At 40.3% G+C, this 23146-nt stretch overlaps 2 protein-coding genes across 4 annotated transcripts in view; one reads left to right on the top strand and one right to left on the bottom strand.

Annotated features, from left to right (window-relative positions):
- Positions 1-4896, bottom strand: part of AFF1 (ALF transcription elongation factor 1) — a 147205-nt gene extending 142309 nt beyond the window's left edge. The window contains exon 1 of one of the 3 annotated variants that reach the window (XM_088133090.1): positions 4745-4896. The gene's annotated coding sequence lies outside the window, so the exon portion shown is untranslated. The remainder of the gene's footprint in view (positions 1-4744) is intronic. The other 2 variants (XM_088133094.1, XM_088133092.1) reach the window with 2 other exon arrangements.
- A 6826-nt stretch (positions 4897-11722) lies between these two features.
- Positions 11723-21342, top strand: CUNH4orf36 (chromosome unknown C4orf36 homolog). The gene is made up of 5 exons (XM_088133272.1): positions 11723-11933; positions 14582-14702; positions 17118-17272; positions 19860-20084; positions 21071-21342. Exons 2-4 carry the CDS (start codon positions 14638-14640, stop codon positions 20000-20002), a joined length of 363 nt encoding a protein of 120 aa, XP_087989398.1. The 5' UTR covers positions 11723-11933; positions 14582-14637; the 3' UTR covers positions 20003-20084; positions 21071-21342.
- Positions 21343-23146: the final 1804 nt, after the last annotated feature.

The raw sequence follows: 23146 nt of genomic DNA on the forward strand, positions 1-23146 counted from the left end.
GCTGGGGAACAGTCAAGTCTTTAGGGCCTTGCAGAAGAACAAAAGGGTCAGGACCATCTGAACCTCAGGGAACGATGTTCCATAGGGCAGGTGCTACAACAGAGAAGGTGTACCCCTTGGTCCCACTACGTGATATTGCTTCATGGAAGGAACTTGAAGCACGCCCATTCTGTCAGATCTCATGAGTTAAGCTAAGGCAATTAGAGACCAGCAGTCCCTCAAGTAAGGGACTCTATGCCACAAAGGGCTTTATATGTGATAACCACACCTTCAGTTGCACCCAGAAGCTTACAGGGAGGCGGTGCAGCTTCTGAAGCAGTGGAATTACATAGGTACATGGAGTTGCATCCACAACTACTTGCGTTGCTGCATTCTGAACCAATTGAGAGGACAATTGTAGTAGTCTAGATAGAAGAGGTCTAGAGCATGAGTGACTTTGAGTAGGGACTCCTAATACAGAAATGGGTACAATTGGCTCAGGAAAAAAAAATGGATTTGTGCTACCTGCTCTTCCAGGAGCAAGAAGACCCCCAAATTGCACCCTAGGACTGTCTGGGGGAGGGTAGTCAGGGAGGGTAGGACCAAAGGCAGAGAGCTTTTAGAGTCAGGAGTCCCAGCAGAACAGAAGCACACTACCAAATAAAGTGTAAGGCACTTTGTGGTCACTGCTGTTCCTTAATCTCCTTTTTCTCCTATTCACAATTTTAATCTGCATCTGTCTTGTGTCATTCCTAGAAGAAATGGAGCTCTTAGGCTCATAAGCACACACGTGTGAAGGAAAAGCTAATGTCTGCGTGTGATGCTTTTTAACAAGCCAGACGTATGCTATAGGACTTTGCATCATCATTTTCAAATTGCAGCATAACAGTCTCCAGATTCAAAACCCACAGACACAGGATGAGGAGACTGGGCAGTGTTTGAGTCCATCTGCCTCAAATACTACACAAGAATTTGGTACTCACCTCAGGATGGTTTATTATGTAGCGTAAATTCAGTCCAATGTCGTTTATTGAATAAGCCACGGTTAACCAAATGTCATGGGTGAGCCCAGAGTTTCACTTATTTCACACAAATAACCTCAGGAGATTGGAGATTGGAAATATGCATCAGGGGAACATTCCCCAAACTGGCGTCCTCCAGATGTGTTAGTCCAAACTCCCACCATTCTCTACCTTTAAAAAATCAGCTTTTTTCACATACAATGACATCTTAAGTTGGCTTGAGTGCATTTTGTGGCTTGGTTTGAAAACTGCCCCAAGCCATGATTTACTGCCTAAATCATAACGTCACATTCATGCAACATGCTGGGAGATAATCCATGAAGTACCAACAATTATGTCTGGGTTCATACAATGTGCTAAGCCAAAATCAAGCAAACTGCATTAGGTTTTAGCCCTATGTGTAAAACCAACAACTGTAATTTAGTGTTTGTGGGGCATAGTCTCTCACATCTGACAAATAACATGCATGTCTCAGTAAGTACCCATATATGTCTGCAGAAAAGAGAATAGAGTTGTTGTTTTTTTAAGTTCAAGATGCCATAGCACCAACTGAATTCCAATATCTTCACTAAAAATACTACGTGAGACCTAGCTGGAACCAGCCATCCTAGGTGCTTCAGGACATTCAATATCACTAGAGGATTTAACCTATTTTTAACAAAATACTTACTGTCTTAGCTATTTATAAAATGGTTGTTAGAATATAGTAAATTAGATATTTAAGAATAGAGGAGGCACGGAATAAGGAATTGGAATGCCCAACTGGAATGTTTATGAATATCAATGGAAATTTAGTTTAGAAACTCTAAGTCACATTTCTGTAGATGTAAAACTACAACATATATGTATAGAGAGAAAGAGAACACCGCTATATGTCGGTGCAAAAAGAAACTGCTAATTCAGCTAATTACTGTAGAAGTGGCATTCAAAATGCAAAACTGGTTCCAATTCACAGGCTATATTTTCTCCCCTTTTGACCGAAACTGTTTCCCACATTAATTTTGTTTTGCAAAATTAATTTTGTTTTGCAAAATTCAGTTTTTTGTGGATGCTGATGTTATTCTGAATTAAATGCCAATGGTTTGGAAACTAACAGGAGGACAGTGGAAATTAATATTATAGCACATGTTTGTTTAGATGCTGAAATTCCCATGTGTACAAATTGTTAATTAAATGATTAAAAGTTAACCATTTAATTCTATAACATAAATATGTGCATAAAACTAGCTTTTCAGCACAGGAGCAATGTATTTTATTGCCTTTTTTTTACTATGATCAAAATGCAGCAATACCTTCTTGTTTTAATGTATGCTTCATCCACTATTCTTCTACTTTCTTTCTATTCTATTCCTTGCAAATGACAGACAGTAAGACAAAGTACACAGCATGGGTTAGAATGATTTTTTTTTTTTTATGACAGTGGGGAAAAGAGATATTATGTTTTTCAAAGGTTCATGTATGAATGTCAAATACCCCAGTCCAGCTGCATATCTCAATCTCTTTCTCTCTCAGTTCAAACTGTCCTTGGATACATTTACTGCAGATCCAGTGATTAATTAATGGCGTAGGCTCCATGGAGTCAGTAGAGCAGCAGAACATAGCTACAGTATTGCAAAATTCATAGCTATATGATATCTTTATTAAGATCAGCCAAAACACACAAAGGGGGGTGCAACCTTTTGAGTTCTTCAAAACTCTTCATTAATCTCTGTTTTCGTAACTCAAAAACTTGCATACACTTCTGGGTGGTTTCCGTTGGCCCTAATAAAGGAATTGCAAGGAATTTTGGATTTATTTTTCCACAAACGAACAGGGCTGTTTAGCTTTTGCAGAAATCCTTTACATATAACTCCCAAGGAGCACAGTAACAAGTGAACAGAGGAGAACAGCTGGGTGCAAGGCTGGAGAAGCGACCTCTAGCGCTCCAGACCCATACAGCTTCCCAGAGATGCCTTTTGTTCAGACAAAAGTGGCTAAACAAACCAATAATTGCAATAACAAGATTACACCATCACAACGAACCTAACTCTACCTTACTACACCACTAATTTCATCATTTGGCGGATTATTTACTTCTGCATTCAGCATTCATATCAAGACAGTCTGCAACCGTGCTATTACCCCAACAATAAATGCCTTCACACCATTTCACTTTCAGTATGCAGATGCAATTCTCTAAGTATGTCAATACAACCCCCTATCAGGGACACACAACTTGGAACCTGCAAATCCCTATATGGTTTCCCCAACCCTTGGGAAGAGCCCTGAGCAGCCTTGAAGACCCCCTTAATTTATAATTTTTGAAAAGATAGAGGGAAATTATTACAGCCCAACTCACCTCACAGGGTTGTTGTTGTGGGGAAAATAGGAGGAGGAAAGAGGATCAGGTATGTTCACTGCCTTGAGTTATTTATAAAAAATAATAAAGGTGGGATAAAAAAAAATCTAAAAACCTAATCTAAGGACCTGGAAAATCACCATATTAACTATTTCAGCACTTTCAATGCAATTTGAAATATATTTAAGTTTCATTTCTGCTTTGGGACCTATTTTTTTGTTTTGGCCCCACCACCCGTTTTAGGAAAAGTCACCTCCAGAGTTGGTCTCGAATGAAACATTGAACATCCCTGAGCTTCATAACTGGCAACAGTGCTTTGCCCTCTATATCTACACAGGTTCAGTGGAGCGATTCCACTTTCCAAGAGATGACCTATCATGAGCAAAAAAGGTTCAGAAATACCATTCAACATGATGTCTTCCAAGGTTCTGAAGTCTATTTTGCATGGTGGCGGAACGGAGATGGATCGGTGGTTGATTGTGCACCCTTGCTGCACAATTGGTGAACGTGTACACAACAGATATCGGCTTATTCCTCAGTGAGTCCTACACACGTCTACTGCACCAAGAAGAGGAACTCATCACCACATCCCGAACTAAGTGCGCCCAGGGCAACCACATATGGTATAAAGGAATTTATGCCTGGGGTGGGGGGATGGAAAAAAGTATTTCTTTTAGTTTAAGGAAATTTAAGCGTGTGGGGTTTTTTTTTTTTAAATCAAATTTGGACCGCACATTGTTACGTACAACCTAAGCATGCAAAAGCTGAAGCGAGTAGATTGTATCCATATTGGGTGAATGACTCCCAGCTCGGCAAACAAGACTTTGAACACCGTCGACGTAACCGTGGAAAAAAAAAAAAAAACTGAAGAGACACTTCCAAAAAAACTTGCCAAGAAATCCCGGGCACGATTCTCTTGCAATTCGTTCTGGATGCCGCCGAGCAAACCCGAAGCGCCTCGTGCACGCCCTGCATAAATAATAACGCGAAACGCCGCACGCGCGCACGCACGCACCCCCCCTTTCTCGCAGAGGCTCCGAAACGTGCACCGACCCCGCTCAGAGAGACCCGCGTACAAATGCCCAGCACGACTCGATTGTCATTAGCTGAACTGTGCGAAGCGATCTCCCCGGGCAGCGCACCTCTCAGGATTAGCAAAAGGAGGCGAAAAGACGCTCTCCAGAACGCCAGGAAAGTTGGAACAAACGGGAGGGGAGGGGAGGGGAGGGGAGGGGAGGGGGAGCGAGCGCTTCTGGAACCGAGGGGTCTTGTCCCCCCTTCCCCAAGTCACGGGATCTTCGTTCTCTGCAAGCCAGAAATAGAGCCGTTCTCGTTTTTAATAAGGATGTATCATAGAAGCGTTCTCGTTTTTAAGGAATGAAGAAAGAAAAAACGGGTCTCTCACCTTGGCTAAATCCATGCAATTCCCATCGGGGGGCGAGGGAGTAATAACGGGGAGCCTCGAGCGTCCTCCCCACCCCGCAAGCCAGCCGAGGCAGGTGAAGTGGGCGGGGAGAAGAAATAAAGTTACTTTGCGTTGCTCAGACTCCCTTCTCGCTCTCCAGCCTGGAGCTGTTACGGCAGCAGCAGCTGGAGCTTCGTCACGTGGGAGAGGCTGGCCCAGCGCTCTCGGGCTGGCCCAGCGCTCTCGGGATTGGCCCTCCGAATTCCGACAGGTTCTAGCACCGCCCACCTAGGCTTTGGCACCGCCCCTCGGCGCCGCCGAAGTGTCTCCGAAAAAAGCCGAAGAGTGCAGTTCTGCCGAGGCGCAAACGCGGCGTTGGGGAGATCGTTCGTCCTCTCAGCTGCGGGCGTAATATTCTCCAGAACAGGAATCCGTAGCTGGGTTTATTAAACCCAACATTCAAAAGCCTCAATCCGCATCTCCATCTCCAAGAACCGGGCAACAGGCAAGAGGAAATGCCACCTCCTGGGTACTGTTCAGACGTTCGATCTGAAAAGAGCTTTGTGAATCCAGATGCCTTCGCTCGCCTTCACGCAGAGCGAGGGTTCCTAAACTTTTTGCCATCAGACCTCCCCGTAGGGGAATCTTCATGTGTGCACCTCCCCTAAAAATCTAAACCCCAAAATGAACAATGAAAACAATACAATGAAACTTTGTTTAATCGAGACCTAAAAAATTCAAAAAAGCAAAGTTTGGCCCTCTGCCACCACCCTGTTACTCACTTGAAACCAGTATTTGGGGAAAGGTGGATTTATTGTAACAAGGAACCACTGAGAGATTCTTCACGCCCCTCCTGGACTCCGTCTGCATCTCAGAGCTTGGGAAACCCTGATGAACCTTTGCAAGTTTCTGAGTTTTGCAATATTTGAGTTGCAAATATACAGGTAACACCTCTCTCTGTCTTCCTTTGCACTATAGATTCTCATCTCTGCTAGGTACCAAGCTTGGATCATTTTGGCATCTTGTTCGAGCAGCACTCGCAGGGCGGTATAGGAACCATTGTCCTTACCAAGTAGTATTACATTCAAAAAGACTTAAAATCCATCAAATTATGTTTTCTATCTTGAAGAAATATTCCACCCCTGTAAAAATATATCAGGCTTAATGTTATTTTTGCCATTTTACTCCAGGGTTTTCACAACCAGCAGTATGGAAAAATGGGAGTTAGGAAGGAAATTTGAGAAGAAAGCAGCTGTTGCCCAGGGACAGATTTTGACAAACTTATCATGATACCAAACCAAACTAACCTTGGAAGAAAGAAAAAATAATAATCTATTCTGTTTCCAGGAGAGGCAAAATGATATTTCAAAGCTTTTTCTATCCATAACTTTCCTTTCAGAGGGAAATAATTTTCACCCAAGCAACATTTGCAAGATCAGATATGTGAAATGACGTTGTTCTAAGTTTTCAGATCATTTTTGTTTAGGGATAGTTTATGATTCAATGTAATGGGTTATTCAAACAAGGTTAAAAGCAAACCATGGTTACTGCAATGTGAGCCCAATCAATGTCAGGTTAAAAAAAGGTAGTCATGAGGCAAATGAACTTTTTAAGGTAGCCTTTCCCAATCAGAATGTGCTACTTTTCACTTCCTATAATCATTAGTCATCACAGGGTTATGCTAGTTAGAAATTACGAGGGTTCTGGATACCAGGTTGGAGAAGATTATACAAGCATGACTATAAAAAGCTGTAGAAGTTATAACATTAAATTTGCCTGAGTTCCCACAGCATACTACTTCATAGTTTAACTATGGTTTGATGAATAAGCCACAACTGTGTGGTTTTGCATTGACTAAGCCATACAATCTTGGCTTACAGACTATATGGGTTGAGTTTGCACAAAGCATGAACTCAAAACCAAACCAACAAACAAAACCCCATGGTTTAGCCTGGTGTGCAAACCTGGTCAGTATCTTGATCACAGGGCTGGTGGTGAAGAAGGCATGGGAAATCTTAAGCATCACTTCATGGTTGGCTCCTAGCCCTTCAGTGGTGTGGTGTCTACGTGGTGCTCCCATGCTTCTTCCACAATTTCCCAAACTTTCTGGTAAGAAGGCCATTTCTCTTTCCACAAAGTTTGCTTTTAATAATCCCCAGTGAATCAGATCAAAAGATACTTCTGGTTGCTTCCTCTCATTCTATTCTTGTTTATTTATGCTATACTTTTAATACAGGGATATCTTTGTTGGTCCTCCTAGCAAAAGTGGGTCATTGTTAATCTTTAGTTAAAGTGGATTGAGACTAGGAGGTTTCTATGACTTCCCTAGTAGCTTGACAGCTGAGGAGAATTTGAAAACAATATATATATTACAACACACCTCCAATACTGTTTAAGGTATTCATAGCTTCAGTGACCTCCAGCTTTGTTAAAAGAAAGATTGCTGAGTTGATTTCTGTTCAGTTTTCACCCAACAAAGAAACTGTGTTTCTGACAAAGAATGGAAATAATTTTGATTTCAAACAGCTGGAATTTATATTCCTCTAAACAGGGAACTTAATAAACTTGCTTGTTTATTCTTCACAGTAAGCTTTGGCAGGATCCCTGGTGCAATTTAACCCCATTCCGCACCTCAGGAGTCTTTAAACATTTTGGTCCAATGGAACATTTGTTATTTTGATTGCTTTTCATGGGCACTATGCCTGCCGTGAGGGTGGGGTTGGGGGTAGTCCTTTCAGAGAACTGCTGTCAGAGTGGCATAGGCAGCCAAAAATACAGAAAATCAGATGGATCCCACAAGTCTTACACTGGCAGTACTTGAGAAATCCAGAAGTCTTTTCTCACTTACTCCAACAATACAACCTCCTATAGATATGTCACATCTTTCTTTTCTTCCCCCCATCTCCTTTTCTGGCTTCTGATGAGAAGTTACAACTTACCATTAGTTTTTAAAATGTCAGATGGCTTAATTGCTTAATAAATACATTGCCTGTTTCAAGTTTACACAGGGGGCTTCTTGCCCATTCAGAAGTCATAGCTCTCCCACTTCTTTTTTAGCGTGATTGTGATCCCGAAGTGAATTCAAAATCACCACTTTACATTAATGTGGCATTTTCTACTTCCAAGTTTTACTTTTTGCTTTAAACAGCTTTATTTCTGGGCATCCGCAAAGAAAAAAATGCTGGAGGAAGCAAAATTTTGGGACGTGTCAACTGTGGGATCCATAATTGGATACTGGGTGCTCCCTCAGCTTAATGAAGTTATTCAAGTATGTCTTTCCTTTGGAATTTCACTCTGCCTTTCCAGCTGCTTTGGCCAATGCCGTTCCTTTGCTAGGATAACACTGAAAACTAAACAAACCCAGTTCTTGGCTTGCTTAAAGATTTGGCTGGCAAAGTTGAAACTGAGGCATATGGTGAACATTCTGTTCCTTTACAACCTTGTTTTCTCCTTCTCAAGCTGTCTGTATGCATGGCAGCAAACTTTACCTTCAAATGACAACTTCTTGTGTATGTGGGGATGAAGCAATACACTGATCTAGTTCCAGTGCAGATGGAAGAAAATATTGTGGGCATAATTGGCTACCTTGGTAAGCAACCACTGGGGCACCAGCTTGACTCAAGGGCAATGCTTTCTCTATTTCCAGTGTTCAGTGGCTGTGGAATTATTTATGAAGCCAAAATTACATCACACCACTGCCAGCAGGATGTATCAGCAGGCAGCTGTACTTTTGCAGAAGAAATAACTTTAGGGGGAAATAACACTACAAATTGAGCACACTCATTGGCGTTGGGATGATGACTGCTGAGATGAAAAACAGGACACCAGATTTAGTGGAGGAACAGAATGGGCTGCCACCATGATGAATTTTCTAACTCCAGAGCTCAGGGTGTTAATTTCAATAACGGGTAGATAGAATAGGGTTACACATCAGTGAAAGATTTTCTGTGGCTATTCAGAGGACATCATGTACTGAAACATTACATTGGAATTTTTATTTTTTTTTGCAGTTATTACTCATGCAAAAAGTCAACGTTTCTTTGCTAATGTATTTCCAAAGCAGACATTTGTGTACTAAATATCTTCATACAGACATCTGCTGTGATGTCAGTTTGAGACAAACTTGGCAACCAGCTCCAACGGACATGGCTTTCAGAGCAGAGTAATTGCCACTTGATTAAACTTACTCCTCAAGCCTTCTGAGAGAGATGCTTCTAAGTACAAAACAATAGTTAGTTCAACCACCATCCGGTTGATACAGTATTGAACGATCTGGATTTCAGTGTTCGAAAGTTGGCGGGTTACAACTTTGCAAAATATCAGTTTTGTTTAACTTGTTGCCCTTCGGCTACATTTTATTTATTTATTTCTAAACTTGTATGCTGCCCAACTCCCAACCTTTCTGGGTGACTCCCCACAATCAAAGAACTTGCAATAAAAACAATAAAAGATGGCATGTGCAACAAACCAGATGAGATAAAGCCAGAGGTCTCCCTCTCCCTCACCAAAGGCCTGCTTGAAGAGCGTGGACTTAATGGCTCTTCTAAGGAACAGTAAAATGGAGGCCATCCAGATCTTGGGGGAACCTCATTCCACTGTAGGTGCCACAATTCCCTACATTGGAAACTACAGAATACTGGATTATGGAAGACTATATTATGGGATTACTGTACTCTCCCTGAGTAGAATTCTCTCTGCTTGTTGCAAACTGCATCCACTCAACCCAGCATCTACGCAGTCTAATTATAATGATTTGCAGGCAGTCTACTTTAGAATGAGCAAAAGGAAGTGATTCATCAGTAAGTGCTTGGTTAAACTGTGGAGCTCAGTGTGAAACAATTTAAGTTGATAGACATACAGTACTGTGCAAAAGTTCTAGGCAGGTGTGAAAAAATGCTGTAAAGTAAGAATGCTTTCAAATATATATATTGTAATTGTTTATGTTTAATTCACAAAATGCAAAGGGAGCATACAGAAGAAAAACCCAAATTAAATCAATATTTGGTGTGACCACCCTTCGCCTTCAAAACAGCATAAATTCTTCTAGGTACAGTTGCGCACAGTTTTTGAAGGAACTCGGCAGGTAGGTTGTTCCAAACATCTTGGGGAACTAACCACAAATCAGCTGTGGAGGTAGACTGCCTCAAATCCTTCTGTCTCTTCATGTAATCCCAGACAGACTCGATGATGTTGAGATCAGGGCTCTGTGGGGGCCAAACCATCACTTCCAGGACTCCTTGTTCTTCTTTACGCTGAAGATAGTTCTTAATGACATTGGCTGTATGGGGTCATTGTCCTGCTCCAGAATAAATTTGGGGCCAATCACATCCCTCCCTGATGGTATGGCATGATGGATAAGTATCTGCCTGTATTTCTCAGCACTGAGGACACCACTGATCCTGACCAAATCTCCAACTCCATTTGCAGAAATGCAGCCCCAAACTTGCAAGGAACCTCCACCATGCTTCACTATTGCCTGAAGACACTCATTATTGGACCACTCTCCAGCCCCTCAACAAACAAACTGCCTCCTGCTGCAGCCAAATATTTCAAATTTGGACTCCTCAATCCAGAGCACCTGCTGCCATTTTTCTGCACCCCAGTTCCTATGTTTTTGTGCATAGTTGAGTCACTTAGCCTTGTTTCCACATCAGAGGTATGGCTTTTTGGCCACAATTCTTCCATGAAGGCTGCTTCTGGCCAGACTTCTCCAGACAGTAGATGGGTATACCTGGGTCCCATTGGTTTCTGCCAGTTCTGTGCTGATGGCACTGCTGGACATCTTCCGATGTCAAAGGGAAGTAAGCATGATGTGTCTTTCATCTGCTGTATTAAGTTTCCTTGGCAGACAACTGCGTCTACAGCCCTCAACATTGCCCGTTTCTTTGTGCTTCTTCAAAAGAGCTTGAACAGCACATCTTGAAACCCCAGTCTGCTTTGGAATTTTTGCCTGGGAGAGACCTTGCTGATGCAGTAGAACTACCTTGTGTCTTGTTGCTGTGCTCAGCCTTGCCATGGTGTATGACTTGTGACATGACACTGTCTTCCACAACCTCACCTTAGTAGCAGGGTTTGGCTGTTCCTCACCCAGTTTTAAGCCTCTTACACAGCTGTTTCTGTTTCAGTTAATGACAGTGTTTCAACCTACATATGAAATTGATGATCATTAGCACCTGCCTGGTATAATTGGTTAATCATACACCTGACTCTAATCCTACAAGATCCCTGACTTTGTGCAAGTGTACAAAGTGTGCAAGTGTAAGAATTGATGCTGGTTTGAAGCTAAAGGATAGTCACACCAAATATTGATTTGGGTTTTTCTTCTGTTTGCTCACTTTGCATTTTGTAAGTTGATAAACAATTACAATATATATTTTTGAAAGCATTCTTACTTTACAGCATTTTTTCACACCTGCCTAAAATATTTGCACAGTACTGTAAATGAACTTGAGTGTTCAGAAGCAATATATCCCTAACTATGAAATTCTTGGCTACTTAAAGGATAGCACAGGTAGAAACAAAAGAAATCATGACAGTACCCACAAAACCTCACATTCTGCTTCTTGTTCTCCCCCCTGCCATTTCCTTCTTTAATTTAGATTCCTTATTTCTTTGATGTACTGGTGCTACTAGTGATGGGCATTGATTCTGCATTCAAAAGGAATTTGGCAACTCTAAGCTTCTAGTAAACATACTACCAAAGTTGGACCAAGGCATTTACCAACAACAGTACCTGGGTTCACACAAGACACCAAGCCAACTCAGATTAGGGTTTAGTGCAGTGTTTTTCAAACTTGGCAACTTTAAGATGTGTGGACTTCAACTCCCAGAATTCCCCAGCCAACACTGAAGTTGAAGTCCACACATCTTAAAGTTGCCAAGTTTGAAAAACACTCATTCAGTGCAATTGGTAAAGACCACTAATGTCTCTTAACTATCTGTCATTACTAAATGTTGCTGTTGAAACAGAATGCCACTAGATGGAGTCTCGCCTTCAATTTTTGGAGAACTCTTGTTTACAACCTCAACTTAGCAACTCTGTACTTTCATGTACCAAGTTCCTGAATAATCTCTTGGAGGACTGGCCTTTTAAGCTATCTGGTAAATACCCTGGAGAGAGGGTGCTACAAGATCAGCTTTACTTGTGGAGACTTCTGAGAAAATCAAGAATTTCATGGAATTATAAGAGGTGCGTGTGGAAAGTAATTTTATATTATTAAATTAAACTTCTTTCTCTAGGAGAAACACCTGAGGAACCAGTGAAACATTCTTCTTTGTCCCATTTCATAGGAATTGGGAAGGAATTCCTGACCCATCTAACTCTTTTTTTATTCAACTCAGCATTCTCTTCATAAGGAAAATACTACAACCCAAGCAGGACCCTCTGAATTAGTGTTAAAATTGCCTGCCACCCCTCCCAAATTGGAGAAGATTAACCGTAAACAGAAAGTGAACATCTTTTTAGACTTTTTTTTTTTTTAGAATCTGATCTGATGTAAATTTGTTAGAGTGATTATGAGGAGTGACAGGAGTGACATATGCTCTTCCTCCTTAGAAAAACATAAAGAAATTTGGCTAGCAAGTAGGGGTTTTTTTATACGAAAATGTTTTCACTTTATTTCTGATAGGCACAGGACGTGCACGTAGCCTGGTTCACAAAACAAGAAAAGCTATAAGGTGGCTTGTTTGCATGGAGCTTAGTGTGTTGTGCAATCCAGCAACTGCAGTTTGTGAGACAAACCCTAGCCTAGTATGTTGTATGAATACAGCCAGTGTAAGACTGCTGTCTAGAGCTGACAGATCTGGGCTGCCAAAATAGAGAAGACCGCTAGATGGCAACAAAGAGATACACCCAGTTCTTTTTGCTGCCCTTTGTAAGGGTTCAGTTATTTACAGTTGTAAGATGTGTAACATCTTGCTCTTTTTCCTTTTCCTTTTTACTGCAATGAAACAGTAGCCCCATTTGAATTCCAGGAAATATCTTTCTCTTCAGCCCTACTCCTTCTATGCAACTGCAGTGTTTTTCTAAATCTCTATTGTACTCATCGCAATATTTTTCACAGTTCCCCACTGTTAAAAATATTGATTGTATATTGTTTCTCTGCATTTGTAAAATATGGGGAAGGGGTTTAAGGGAAAAATACTACTTCAGCCAAGAGCAAACACACCAGGAGAACTTTTGGGAATGAACAGGGAAGCTAAACGTTCTTCAGACTTTGTTCCTCCATACAAGAAGAAAAGTGTCTTGTGAAGATGCAAGAAATGTCCTCCTTTTCATCTATGAATTTTTAGAAGTTATATTTTGGAAGGAGTTTAGCTTGGTAATTTACAAGAGGGCTGCTACCTCCTCTTGGCAGCTCTTTGCTATTTTAACTCTATTTTTTCTAGCTGATTTACAGAGAAGCATTAGTCAGTTAGCATTTGATTATCTTTGGGGAATGCATGTTCAGACCACCTTTTCACTAGTGGAGAACAGGACTGGGGCTACATCAGGGCTCCAGGCTGCATATCTTTCTATTAGAGCACTGTTTCTCAACCTTGGCAACTTTAAGCTATGTGGACTTCAACTTCCAGAATTCCCATGCTGGCTGGGGAATTCTGGGAGTTGAAGTCCACATAGCTTAAAGTTGCCAGGGTTGAGAAACACTGTATTAGAATGTGTATTGGGCTCCTTTCACCTCAACGTCTTCCCCACCAAGGTGGATTTCTATAAGCCATGTCTAGTTGGTTGATTGGCATGAGAGAGACGGTTAGCAATGTCATCTTGTCCCCTTGTATGTGTTTCTTGAACTAAATATATGGGGTAGATCTAAGACAGCTATAATGTTAGAGTAAGGGCAAAATTTTATTTCATGTTTTTGGGATTCCCAATCTGGTATCTTAGAGATACAAGCCTTTGGGCTTTCTGCACAACCTGGATTTTATTTTGGAACTGGCCACAGATCTATGGCATAATTTTGTGAGTGAGCCAGAACTTCTCCATGGAACTCTGAGAAATGTTTTGCTCAGGACAGGAGATTCTCATAAAAATCTCAGCATTCTTCCTGCACTATAAATTCAAGATTCTCTGATTATGTATCAGAGTAATAAAATACAGTTTCGTGGGGAAGAAAATATACCCTCAGCCTACTGAATATACTTGTGTTCAGCCAGAAATGCTAGTGATGCTTTGTAATACCCTTTATTACATCAATAACCAATCTGTGAGAGATGTCAGAGACAAAAGGATATGCCTAGGGTCAATCATTATGGGATAAGCAGGAGGCAATTTCCAGTGGCCTGATATCCAATGGATCTCATAGAGAGGAAGCAAGAATTACTAAAGTTTCTTATGGAGAGTCAGGAAGGCAGCAATCTCTCATTATGAAAATGTAAGTAACAACTGAGATAGCTGTTGTCTGAAACAAGTGGCAGATAAGTGGGAGAAAACAAAGTTATTTTTAAAAATCAACAGAGAATTATCAGAAATATTAAGAGTTTATCACAAAGAGGATCAAAGATGTAGCAGGAAGGTTTTGTATGGGCAGTTAATGCCTTACTGACGTGGATTTATCTAACGCTATTAAGGCAACAATCCTAAACTTATTTTTCAGCAGTTAACCTACACTGAATGTAGTAGGACTTATTTCTGAATAAACATATGTAGGACTATGCTATATGACACTTATGAAATTGCCTTACATAGCAGCTATCCCTTGGCCCACTGTTTATTAAAATCCAAACATAATCTTATATTTTATAATAATTCCAAATCTGCCTCATTTCTCTTGGATGAAAGCATCTATGAAGTGGTGCTAAAATCCATGACTAAATGTTCCATGTACCTTTTAACCACAGGTAAAGACAATAAGATACCTGATTTGTGTGTGCAAAGACACCCCCATTTCTCTGCGATGGAATATGACTTGCACAGGAAGAAGACATTAGTATCTGTTTTGAAAACCAGCACTTATGAAGTGTATGTATTTTTTACCATGTTTTAGAAATGCAGTTGAGGTTCCCTGCTTTAAAATACTGCTGCAGCTCAGGAGAAATGAGTGAAGCTGGTACAGATGGTGAGGGTTTGCCATGAGAAGCAAGGGAAGATGTTGGGTGCTAGGAATCTGGGTGACCAGGGTTGGAAATTAGCTACAGTCAGAAGAGAGAAAAGAAGATGATCATAAGATGAAGTGGAGAGGTTCTAACCAAATGGGGTCTTCTGATGAGAGGAGGAAATCACTCTGGAGAGGTGAGAGGAAGAAACTTGGTAAAAAAGGATATAAAAGGTATGCATTCTGGGACACAAATGGACACACACACACACATGCAGATCTAGGACTCTGCTTAATGAAAGCAAGCTTAAACCCAGAGAGGAGGAAAGCTTTAAAGGGACAGAAAGTTTCTTGTGAGTCAGGCAGATTAAGAAGACAAAAGGGAGATAAGACAAAGCTTTCTAGGTAGTGTGTAGGTTACTCAAGAGGAGGAAGTAAAGGAGAAACACAGAGAACTCTTTTCCTCTGGTGGGCCCTGCTGGCATACTTGCCCCCATCTTGGTTCTAGAGAGGTGGATTGGTGGGAAGAGGTGGAAGGAAATCAACCCAATGGGTCACCTGGAGAGAAGATGGAGGTCAAGAGAGTGAAGAGCATACCCAAGGCAGGTGGGTGAGGAGAGTGGACCATGACTAGAGAAAGCAAGGAATAGCCAGCCTGGATTTGGATTGGGGACAGCGAGGAGAAGGTGCAAGAGGAATCCAACCAAGAGCCTAGAGGAGGAGAGAGGAATCTGTTCCATGAGACTTTTGTAAGACAGCTAAAGTTGTTGAACTGGGTAAGTATGTTTGGGGTTTCAGATGCACTGGGATTTGAAAAGAAGCTACATGGTTGTGAATGACGGAGGGAGGGAGAGAGATTGCATTCTTCTTCATGCTTTATGCTTCTTAGGACTGAGGTGAGGTATCAGGATTCATTCCCACTGAATTCAATAGATTCTATTGTGTAAAGTCATTCTTCTATTTCTGTACCTGTGTAACTCTGGTTGTAGATCTCTTTGGGTCTATATGATTATTGTTTTCCTGGAAGTAAAGGGATAGAGCTGTTCTCAGACTTTGGTTCTGAAAGCAAGAAAGTAAAGGTACAGTACGTTCTCTATTGAAAACTGAAAGTGTCTTGGGTTTTATCGGATGGGGAGCATCCTTTAGAGTTTCCGTTTTAGGTGGAAGGATTGACAGCAGGCTTAATAAGAATAATTTCTATCAGAGCTGGAAGAGATTTTGCTTAGAAAAAACAGGAATGGCTTCTGTGTTGCAGCAGAAGCTGGAGAGCTGTACTCTTAAAACACTCTGAAGGATGGTTTAAAATTGGGATAATTCACCTGAAGTTCCAGGCTTACATGCAAACTTCTGAGTAATTTAAACAGCCCTTTGCAAATGGTTAATTTGGCCTTCTGGTAAGAGCAATCTCTGCCTGTAACCTTTGGTGCTGGCTATTTATGGCAATAGAGTGGGAAACAGAGATGTCCTTAGGATATGGTTAAAAAAAAGGTCAAGATGGCAGCCACAATGCCTGTTTTTTAGGTGTGTTGCTTCTGACCACATCCTATGGGCACCCCTGCTGGGAAAAGAGGTGTCATTCTCCCAACTTGGTGCCAGGAGAGGCCTGTTGATGGGATAGAAACAGTGAGTTATGAAGGGAGAGATTCTCTGCTTGCTTTTGGAGCTTAATAAAGTTTGAACCAGAACACAGAAGCAGACAAATCACTCAAGGATTTATTCGTCATTCTTTAATTTACCCTATTATTACAGGCAAAGAAGTAAGATGTAAACAAATAAAAGAGCAACCCAGATCAAATGGTTCATAATAAGTGTGGTTAGATACACAGTACTGTTAGGAACATCATGACAAATTGTAACACTCTTCCAATCTTTCTGAGAAGATTTCAACTTCTCTTTCAAGTACAAAAAGCTGACCCTGTTGTTATTTTACACATTGCAGGCAAAATTCTTGGTGTGGACAGAAACTATCTTGCCAAAGTCATCTAACAAGACTAATTAATTGTTATCAAAAGGATCAAGGCAGAACAGAATCTTGCCAAACATTTGCGGTTAAAAGGAAGATTCATCCCAAGCAAAGCAAGTCTAGCAAAGCAAACTGTAACAAGGATTCATAAATATTAAGGGCAAAATAATCTCTACCAAATACAATCTACAAGAAGAACTTCCTGTTTCATCCATTAGGTCATAGTGAGGGCATGGACACCTATGCATTCATTTTATTTCATGCCCCGTAACTGATACCCACTTGATGGCCTCCTACTCCAATTTTCTGCATACTTCTTGGGGTGCTTTTGACCAAATGTTTTGCAAAGTTATTACTAACTGTGGTATTAATCTTTCAGGCACGATCATGTTGAATTTGCTGAGCTTACAAAACGTTTGTTAGCAGCTTACAAGGAAAAAATAATCAACCCTCTCCATTATGACATCTGCTGGGGCTCTCCTTTCAAGCTCCGGCATGTGACAACTATTTTGAAAGTACAACCTTCTGAACAAAGTAAGCTGATGAGCTTACTGGAGGTGGGTGATGGGTTATAGACTCCAACAAGGCAATAGAATTGATGTACAGAGGCCGCGTGTTACCCAATAACAATCTCAGGGGATCAACTGTGAGAAAGTGCAAATGGTTTGAGGGCTTCCCAAAGACATCAAAATGGTACTGCAGAAAGCAGATGCTAGATGTGTTTTGATAGCTCTGAAAGGATAGAGCACTGATGTTCTTGATATTGACAGCGTTCTACTATATCAAGAGTAGTTTTCTGTCTGGTAAAAAGGAAATAAATTTGGCAGTGAGATAGAAGAGTGCTGGGGCTGCAGAAAAGTGGCTTGAGGGTCACCTGTGGCCCTGAGATCACAGACTGCCCACATCAGCAATATATCTTAAATAAGAAGAGACCTACCTGTGGTCCTTAGTTCAAGATCTAAAGGCTGTTTGCAAGTTCAGACTTTTGGCAAAAAAATCTGTAAGATTTCTTGCAGCCTGATAGGCAGAGAGGAGCATGAAGAAAGCAAGCAAAGAGTGTAGCTTGTTTCACTCATCATTAATTAATTCAATTTAGGCACCACCCAAATCCAGACTGACTCTGGGTGGTTCACAATAAAAGCAAGCAAGATAGAAGATACAATATAAATAGACTTCTAAAAAGAAAAATAATAAAGAACAAGAGGATGAGTCGGGCCAACAATATGTAGGCAGACAGAAGGGAGTGGCTGTGTCCATGCTTGGCTCCTGTTCATCAGTGGCACACAGCCTTCAATAGACTATCTCCAAGAAGAATGTGATCTCAACCGAAAAAAAGCTCAAATTTAAACCACAATTTAGGTTTATCAGTTTAATTTGGTTAAAATGACTATATTTATTTTCTGCTAGTGTAGTACTTAAGGTGGCTTACAAAACTATTAAAACAATAAAGAATAGAAGAACATTACCAATAAAATATTTAGCAGCAGTATAAAACCACTGCATAACTACTGAGGAAAGATTATGGCCAGTCATACTGGAAAATTATGAACAACGAAACAGAACAGATGGAACCCAGCATCTACAATATAGAAAAAGTGGTCCAGACAACTTGGTCTGCTATGACAGTTAAACAACTGAGTTATACTTAAGCACCTAAGGAAGAATTCAACTTCTACCAATTCCCATTTAACAGAGTTTGAAGTGCATAATTGTAGCTTACGGATGAACATTTCTCCTCAATTTTTATGTGTGCATATCTATTTAGTTCAAGACGACTGTGGACACAAAGCTGTATTATATTAACCCAATTCCAAGTTAAATTGCATTTTTATAGCACATTTTGAATCTATGGGATGTGAGGGCAATCTGGCTCCTCATTTGTCACTCCATTGATTGAAGCTGTTATATCGAGGTGATGAGAAATGCTGATCTTATTCGAAACTATAAGAGGTCATGGCACCAAAAAGCTTGAGAATCCTTTTCTTATTGGCACTGTTGTGATCTACTGTGGTTTTTAAAAAAATCTTTGCACTGTCATAAGCTGGTTATTACATACTTTGATATTTGTTGTTGTTATTATAAATTATTTTTGAAACTAATTGTTGCCTGAGTTAGACCACACCCCTGCTAGCCTCTCTTTTCAATAGCTCCTTACCCAGCTTTTCAGGAAGGGCAAAATGTGGCTATTGTTACTGAATTCTGGCTTTGATTAGCTCTTGTCAGCATAGATGGTTTCAAGTAATTCTGGGAACTACAGTTGAAACAACACTTAGATGGCCATTCATGGCCCATTCCAGTACTCAAGACAGAGGAAATGGGAGAAAGGCTTCAGATGAAGACCTTAATTTACAGATTTATTTGGGAATAATTATTGAGAGGAACATAAAGGTTGGGTCCAAACATCATATTAAGCCCAAACCCAAGTAAACCACATTGTAGTTTAATGTGATTGTGATACCCTTTGTTGCGGTAGCCGTCTGCACACTTGGCTGAAAGAAGGTCTGTAATCAAAATGGAAGATATTACATTTATTCCATGCAAAACAGATGTAAGCGTGAAATAAAAGAAATTGCTAAAAATCCACATGTTGTAGTTTAAGTCAAGATAGACAGTTGCTGATCTGAGGCAATTTTATCTAACCATTTTATCAAACATTAATCAAAGCTCGGTTAAATTTTTGCCTAGTTTTCAAATGATAAGAAACAGGAACATCCTATTTTAATGTTGTACCTCACTTTTTAAAGTGCATGGAATATGTATGTAGAGTCTAGGTCAGTGTTTTTCAAACTTGGCAACTTTAAGATGTGTGGACATTAACTCCCAGAATTCATCCTGGCTGGGGAATCCTGGGAGTTGAAGTCCACTCATCTTAAAGTTGCCAAGTTTGAAAATCACTGGTTTAGGTGCAAGGTATAATCTTTCCAGCTGGGAAGTTAAGAATTTTCATCTTAATTTGTGGCGCCTTACGACTCGCTTGTTTAGCACTTGAGAGGGGTAGAAATTAGATCCCTAATCCACAGCTAGAAGAAAATTGTAGCTCCTAAAACTTCAGGGGATGATAATCTCTGAGCTGACTAATTGATTTATATTTTGCGTGTTTCTTTTGTTTTCTGCGTTGTAGCAATAGAGACCGAGAGGATTTTGGAATGCCAGAGGTTGGAGCAGACTGAGCTCCAGCGCAAGGTTGCAGGGCAGAATGAGGCTGAACTAAAAAGCAGGATTCTTTTGGAAAGAAGACCACTGCCCCCACGTGGTTCTGACTAGATCTTATTTACATCTATGGTTGTGTATTTCTCTGAGTTACTGTGGTCCAGCCAGTGACTGAATCAACAGGCAACATAAGCAGGTTAGCAAATGATTTCCTGCAACTGTAATATGATTGCATGCATCTACTAACATCATGTTAATTATTAAATACAAAGGAAGAAAACAGGCCACTAATTCCTAATGGTTCTCTTTAGGAGGAAGGGGTGAGAAGTTGGTTTCTGGCCCCGCTCATCCTCAGTTCTTGAGCTCCCATGCTTCTCCTGCCACATCCTGTGTAGTTACAAGAAGGAGACGAGCAGCTTTAATTGGATTTCAATTAAACCCTGTTTAGCAATATGTCCTGCATATTCTATACTGCAGTTTAACTATGGTTCATGAAAACAAGCTGAGAGCATAGCCCATGGTTTAAAATTGGCTTGTTTCAACTGACCAGGGTTAGGAATACCACTCTTTTGTCCAGCTTCAGACAACAACTGAATATAAGAATTGTACCAAATCCGGATATTTAGCCATGTTTGTTGAATAAATTAGAGTTGCCTCATTTATACAAAATGCTAAGCCAGAATGGGTGAGCCCACACATTTATTTATTGTATTGATAGTCACTGCAATCCTGAGTACCTTTGTAATTTACAGCACAACAAATATTTAAAATAAAACATCCATAGTAGGAACAAAACATAAACTTCTAAAACTATAAACATTATAAAATCACTCCAGCTGGATGTCACCACAGGTCCCCTGGAATAACTTAGTTTTCAAGTATTTTGAACACTGGAACACATTCTGCTACTCCAAAAGCAGACGATTCACATTATGGCTCGGTACCTTGTAGGAACCAAACCAGTTCTAAACTGTGGTTAACTTAAAGCAGAAGCAAAAACTTTTGGCTCTCTCCTTCTGGCCAAAATGAAATAAAAGGGATGGGATGCAATGAGCGCAAGGCTCTTTTAATTGATAATGTACTGATAATGTACTATTTGCCTTGGTGTCAAAACAATGTTCTCTTCTTAGTTAAGGATCATCTGTTTTTGAAACGAGTGTTCTTGTTTCTTATTATTGCTAGAAATACACACATGCAGAGCCGTGTCGATCTATAAGAATAAACTTTAAATCCAGTTCGTTTCAGTTTGGTTTGATAAGGTGTTTATCAACTGTGGATGTACACATTTCTGCAAATGAAGATAGGATGGATGGAAACCTGTTTATACTCCAGCAGAACTCTGCAGATGACATGCTAATTGTATCAGTCTTCTGATACCTTAAAGACCTAACACATTTGTCATTGCATTCATGTGGATCGCAGTCTCCAAGCTTTGCAGCAATAAATCTATTTGCCTTGGTCTCATAATACTTTGTGTTGTTTTTATTTCAGAAGGCTAACACAACGTTCTCTCTGGATATGGAATATTTGTTTCATTCATAAGCAAAAATAATTAAAAAACAAACAAACCATAATATAACACTAGATCTTGAAGTCCTGCATTGCCTGCTTGTTACTGGGCCTAATTTCAAGTGCGATAGTTGTGTATAAAACAATATAAGGGCCAAGTACTTAGCAGATTAAGACTCCCAATACCATTCCTACTAAGGGCAGCTGGGGACAACTTGCTCATAGTCCACAAGGTGGTTCTGCTCGTGGCATGGTGGCAGCACCCTTATTGGGGCTGTCTTTTCTAAGGAACTTGAGCTAGCTCCACCTAGTTCTTTTGGACATCAACTGAAGACTTACCTGTCCCCTGGGGCATTTGCTGGATAATAGTGCCTTCTAGATTGCCTTTTAAAACAAACTCTTGTTTTCATTTTGTTTTTGTCTTGTGTTAGGACAGATAGTTTTATTTGATCATTTGCAATGAAGTTTGTTTGGATCTTATTTCATACCACTGTGGTCTCCTTCAGGAAGAAGAGCCACAGAGTTATTGGGTGGGCCTTTGTGGTCATTAGCATGTTTATTATTTCACTTGGTATGTTGTTATTTCTCTAGTTTTATTGGAGCTTATTTGTTTCTGTATGTTATGATTGCAGATGGAAATAGCAATATATGGCTTGGCTCTGCCCATTTTAAGCTCTGTGCTGTCCAGTCTAATGATATCTGGCCATGTGTAGACATCACACCAAGATTATAGGGGATTTGTTTTTGATTTATCATGATATGTGAACTCGATGTTATGGTTTAGGGATGTGTGCCAACCCAGTCATGTAGAGCGTTGAACAAACATGATTTAAGCATTTTTAAAAAGTAACAACATGCACTTTCCAATAGATTACATGCCTAAAGGGGAAAAAAATGGAGAATGGATAGGGCAAAACCTAGGCTTCTGTGAAGAAATTAGTTTTAACCTACATGCTCCCCACAAAGAAGTAACAGAAACAAATTAAAAAACAGCAACCATGTTTGTGACTGGTATACAGATACAGTAAGAGGAATAAAGGTTGGCAATTTCTGCCCAAATTTTGAATTTCAGGTGCTGTCCTGTGGAAATTGATGATGATGATGATGATGTTCCCTGCAACTACCTCTGCCTGTCCAGTAGGTCCTAATTTTTCTTTTCTTTTTCTCCCCAGAGGACATGGATACTCTCTAAAAGAAGTCACTTGGTTCCATTTCTCAATATTTTCATTTCCTACGAAAGCTTTGGGGGCCTATCCTGAGTTCAGCTGCATTCTTTTTAAATAAAGATAAAGCTAGAGGCCAACGCTTTGCTTTACAGCATAGCAGCTTCCCACTGAATTGTTTTCAATTAAAAGACTATTAAAAATGTAAGTTGGTTGGGACACAGTGTCTAGCCAATGTCAAGAGAGGAGCTTTTTATTAGATTCCCCAATACTGGCTGGGGAATTCTGGAATTGAAGTCCACACATCTTAAAGTTGTTAAGGTTGAGAAACCCTGCATTAGTCAATGCATAAAAAATAAGGTATACATTTTGAATTAAAGACTTCAGAGCTCAGTTTTTATACAAGGAACAAGCTTTCTTCCCTATAGGAGTATAATTTAGATTTGAGTTAGAGAAAATAATGTTACTATATGTATTGTCGAAGGCTTTCATGGCCGGCATACGATGGCTGGTGTGGGTCTTCCGGGCTGTGTGGCCGTGTTCTTGAAGTTTTGTTTCCTAATGTTTTGTCAGCACCTGTGACAGA

Source organism: Python bivittatus, unplaced genomic scaffold, assembly GCF_059951505.1.
Source record: "Python bivittatus isolate LINGU-HERP-01145 unplaced genomic scaffold, Pbiv_v1 ctg000070_np1212, whole genome shotgun sequence".
Lineage (NCBI taxonomy): Eukaryota > Metazoa > Chordata > Lepidosauria > Squamata > Pythonidae > Python > Python bivittatus.